Consider the following 4,096-nt stretch of genomic DNA (forward strand, 5'->3'; position numbering starts at 1 on the left):
ATATACTTATTCGAATGATAAGGTAATAGCAGTAAACCTTTTGTTATTAAAAAATGCAATCTTATACTATCGGAAAATTTATTCTACTATTCGTTTAATTTTAAGTAAATACTGTATGTTATATAATCTAATGGGAATAGGAAAGTTGAAGATTCAAAAAATTTGATATTTTAAACTATTAAAGAAAAATATCATAAGTACCTTAAAACCCGGATAAAGTCCCCTCTAAGCCTTTCTGAGTAATTTCTCATTGTATCCGCTTCATTGTATTTAGCTATGTTCCCCTGACACCACTCCATAGGCGTATAACGTGTATACAAAGCAGCCCTAGCTGCGTGGGCGGGATTTCTTTCGAAACCGGTAACTAAGTTGGGAAATTTCAAGGGTTCCGTTATCATTCCATAAGGAGTGTAACAGGGATCAGATAGAGCATTGGTGACAGGTTGGCTGGGCCTTTATTGGTTTAATTTGTATGTTAGTACATTAAGTAAAATAGAAGCAATAATACTTTAAACGTACAGTGGCATCACTTCAATATTTTCAAATCCCAATGTTGGGCGCCATGGATGTGGTCTAGGCGTTTGATAGTAATTTCCAACGCGTGTTGTTATGGGTGCGCCAACTGTCTGCTCCATACAGGGTTGAGCTGCCACTGAACTCCATGGCTGAAGTTGCTGCAATCAACAATGTAATCGTTAAATCTTTTTCACAAAAAAAACATTTAAATTTCTTACAGAAAACATGGCAGTAGACTTAGCCATTTTAATTAAAAAATTTTACACCACTTCTAAAATAAAAAAAAAAAACGGTATATATATACCCGCTGACATTTGAAAGCTTAATGTTTGAAACATAAAATGTGTAATAAAATAATTTAACAAGATTTATTGTCAGCCTACTTTGCAGATAGATCACTGTTCAAGTGGATGCATCAGACTCTGGGAGCAGTGCTGATTGTAGAAAATAAAAACGGTAACCTCGAAGTAATAGTAGTAGTCAGATAAAACAGCAGGCGCAAGTTTAGTTTTCGTGGTCAAGCGATTTAAGGAGTATATCATTGGAACAGATGTTACACTCGAAACAGATCACAAACCGCATTTACAAATACTGCAAACTAAAGCGTTAAACGAGTTTATGTCGAGGGTTGAAAGGATACGGTAGTTATAATGCATTATTATAACTACTCGGTTGTTTACTTTTTGGTCTCGTTGTGTGTTCTGATGTTCAAGGTGATGAAATAATAAAAAGCGGAATAAAATAATAACAAACTAAAACAAGAATAATAAATATCATGCACTTAGTCAAAAGGTTGAAATGTTATTAAGGGATTATAGGAAAGTACGAAGGCAGTTAAGTTATTTGTTTAGAGAAGAAGAAGTACGTAGCATGTAGTACAGAAATAAAATTGTTCAGAAAGATTAAGGAATATTTACACAAGAATAGAATGGCTATACACTATAACAAATAAAACTATACGAATCGGCACAACGTCTACGGCAAGAAACTTGTTCTTGCATATTGTCTGCTCAGAAATCCGTTGAAAAATACCGAGAAAATTGAAGAAGATTCATCTAACGGTATGAATTGTTATGCGAATTTTATAGTTAGCAATTTACCGGCTTCACCAAAAATATTGGAAAGGGTTTTAAAAGAGCAAAACATAGATCCAATTTGTAAAAAAATTAACTCAACAAAAGGTCGGCATGAACTTATTTTATGTCAGACATCGTTGGTATTTAGTAATAATCTATTACCGCACTCGATATTTCGAAATTTCTCCGACAAGTTCCATAAGTGAATGCGATATAAACGAGCGTGACTAGATCATCTTCGGAAGATTCGGCATACTCAAAACTATTCGTGAAAAATTACGACTTCGAACACATTACATGCTCGTCGAAGTTCTCTCAGACCAACGGCATCGCGGAAGTTCCAGTTAAGATTGCGAAGAAAATTAAAAAAAGGTGCAACGATATAAATTGCGGCCTCTCAGCCTATTGAACCACCCCTCCTCCCTTACAAAACGGCTACTCGCCCGTCGAGCATATATTCTCATGAAAAATTAGATCACTCTAGGTAGTTTCGTGAGCCATTCAAAAAGAAAAAAAGAAAAAAGGAAAACAAGAAATCATATATAATAAAAGACATCAATTCTCGAAATTACGCGATTTAAAAGTTACCGAGAGCCCATGGCTCATTGTATTCAAAGTACACCTAAATCGCTAACACATGGTACCAGCACCTTATGAACATGAAATTCGACAATTCAATTAAGCACTTAACGTTACGTAAGAGCACTTGTCCCGTAGACGAAATAGAATTTTGGCCTGAACTGTCAATGCAGCAGAAGAAACCTTTTTTCAGAAAGTAATAGAACGCAGAACAAGTTAGTAAAGAGGCATGATCAAGGCCTTAAAGGTGCTATTTTCATTAACAAAATATATTTAAACATACACACATTAGTTATATTCACCCATAGTTCACACGCTGAGCATTGAGTACCATATTACTCGTATGTTCTGTGTATTACATTAAATCTAATGCCTAATCATTTTTTATATGTATTATGTATTTTTTTATGTGCCGAAAAAGAAAGAATAGTTTTTTACAGTTAGTTACTTTTCATCCTTCTAATAATGAAGCCGATTGTAATCACTAGTGTTTAATAAACGTTTTTAGAAACAAAGTTTCAAATTCCCGAAACTTAATTCATTGTACAATACGAAATATGTATACAGTCTATAAACAAAAATTTACCAGAAATAGAAACGTTGTAAATGTGGAATATAGTTTCCTACAGTAGTAATTCATAAAGCAGACAGCCTCATTCCTTTTCTGAATCTGTCACTGACACTGTGCAGTGTAAATGTCATAAGTGAAAGTAATAACTTTCGGGCTTGTGAGCCGTGGTTTACATTGTATAGGGTTGTTCGGAAAGTCATTTCGTTTTTTTTTTGTGGAAATGAAAAACAGTTTTCGTATAATAAACAAATACTTTATTAAATTATATATTGACCGTTCTGGTCCAACACCTTTTGCCATCTTTCTGGTAGTAGCATAATTCCACGCTCATAAAATTTTTGGTCTTTGCTGGCAAAAAACTGATCGAGGAGGTTTTTGACCTCCTCATTTGAGGTGAAGGTTTTACCGTCTAAAAAATTTTGGAGTGACCGGAACAAATAATAATCCGATGGTGCCAGGTCTGGAGAATATGGTGGGTGTAGCATTGTATCCCATTCAAGCTGTAAAAGCTTTTGGCGAGTGACCAAACTTGTGTGAGGTCTCGCGTTGTCTTGGTGAAACACTACACCTTTCCTGTTGATTAGTTCTGACCTTTTCTGTTGAAGTGCATCATTCAGTTTGTCCAGCTGATGACAGTAGACTTCCGAATTAATCGTTGTGTTATCCGGTAAAAGCTCAAAAAAAACGATTCCTTTAAAATCCCACCAAACAGACAGCATCACCTTTTTTTGGTGAATATCGGCTTTGGAAATGGTTTGAGCCGGTTCATCTTTTTTGCTCCATGACCTCTTGCGTTTGACGTTGTTGTATACAACCCATTTTTCGTCCCCAGTGATGATGCGCTTCAAAAACGGATCATTTTCGTGACGTTTGAGAAGCGAATCGCAGACGTCAATGCGGCGACACAGATTTCTCTCTGTGAGAACATGGGGAACCCATACATCGAGCTTCGAGGATAATCCCAGGCCTTTCAAGTGGTCATAAACTGTTGAATTTGATAAATTTAACCTCAATCCGATCTCACGTGTTGTTATTCGCCGGTTCACATCAACTAATGCCTTTATCGCGTCTTTATCAGCTTCAACCGGCCTTCCCGAACGTGGTGCATCTTCGACATCAAAATTGCCGGATCGAAATTTAGCGAACCAGTTCTGGCACTGGCGTACTGTCAACACACCTTCTCCATACACATCAGTCAATTTCTTTCTGGCTTGAACAGCATTTTTACCCTTTCTGTAGTAAAACAGTAAGATATGTCGAAAATGCTGCTTATCGCTCTCCATATTTAAAAGGGCACCAACCAAAAACTACTGCGTAGAATTAATTGGAATTTTTCACACACAAGCCTTGCTAT

The 4,096-nt window shown here is 36.1% G+C and overlaps 1 protein-coding gene across 1 annotated transcript; it reads right to left on the minus strand.

Moving 5' to 3' along the window:
- Positions 1-191: 191 nt before the first annotated feature.
- LOC112904747 lies at positions 192-874 on the minus strand. Its single transcript, XM_025975608.1, has 3 exons — positions 735-874; positions 520-674; positions 192-453 (listed from the first exon to the last, which is right to left on the minus strand). Exons 1-3 carry the CDS (start codon positions 759-761, stop codon positions 192-194), a joined length of 444 nt encoding a protein of 147 aa, XP_025831393.1. The 5' UTR covers positions 762-874.
- Between the last annotated feature and the right edge of the window lie 3,222 nt (positions 875-4,096).

The sequence above is a fragment of the Agrilus planipennis genome, unplaced genomic scaffold (genome assembly GCF_000699045.2).
Source record: "Agrilus planipennis isolate EAB-ADULT unplaced genomic scaffold, Apla_2.0 scaffold139, whole genome shotgun sequence".
Lineage (NCBI taxonomy): Eukaryota > Metazoa > Arthropoda > Insecta > Coleoptera > Buprestidae > Agrilus > Agrilus planipennis.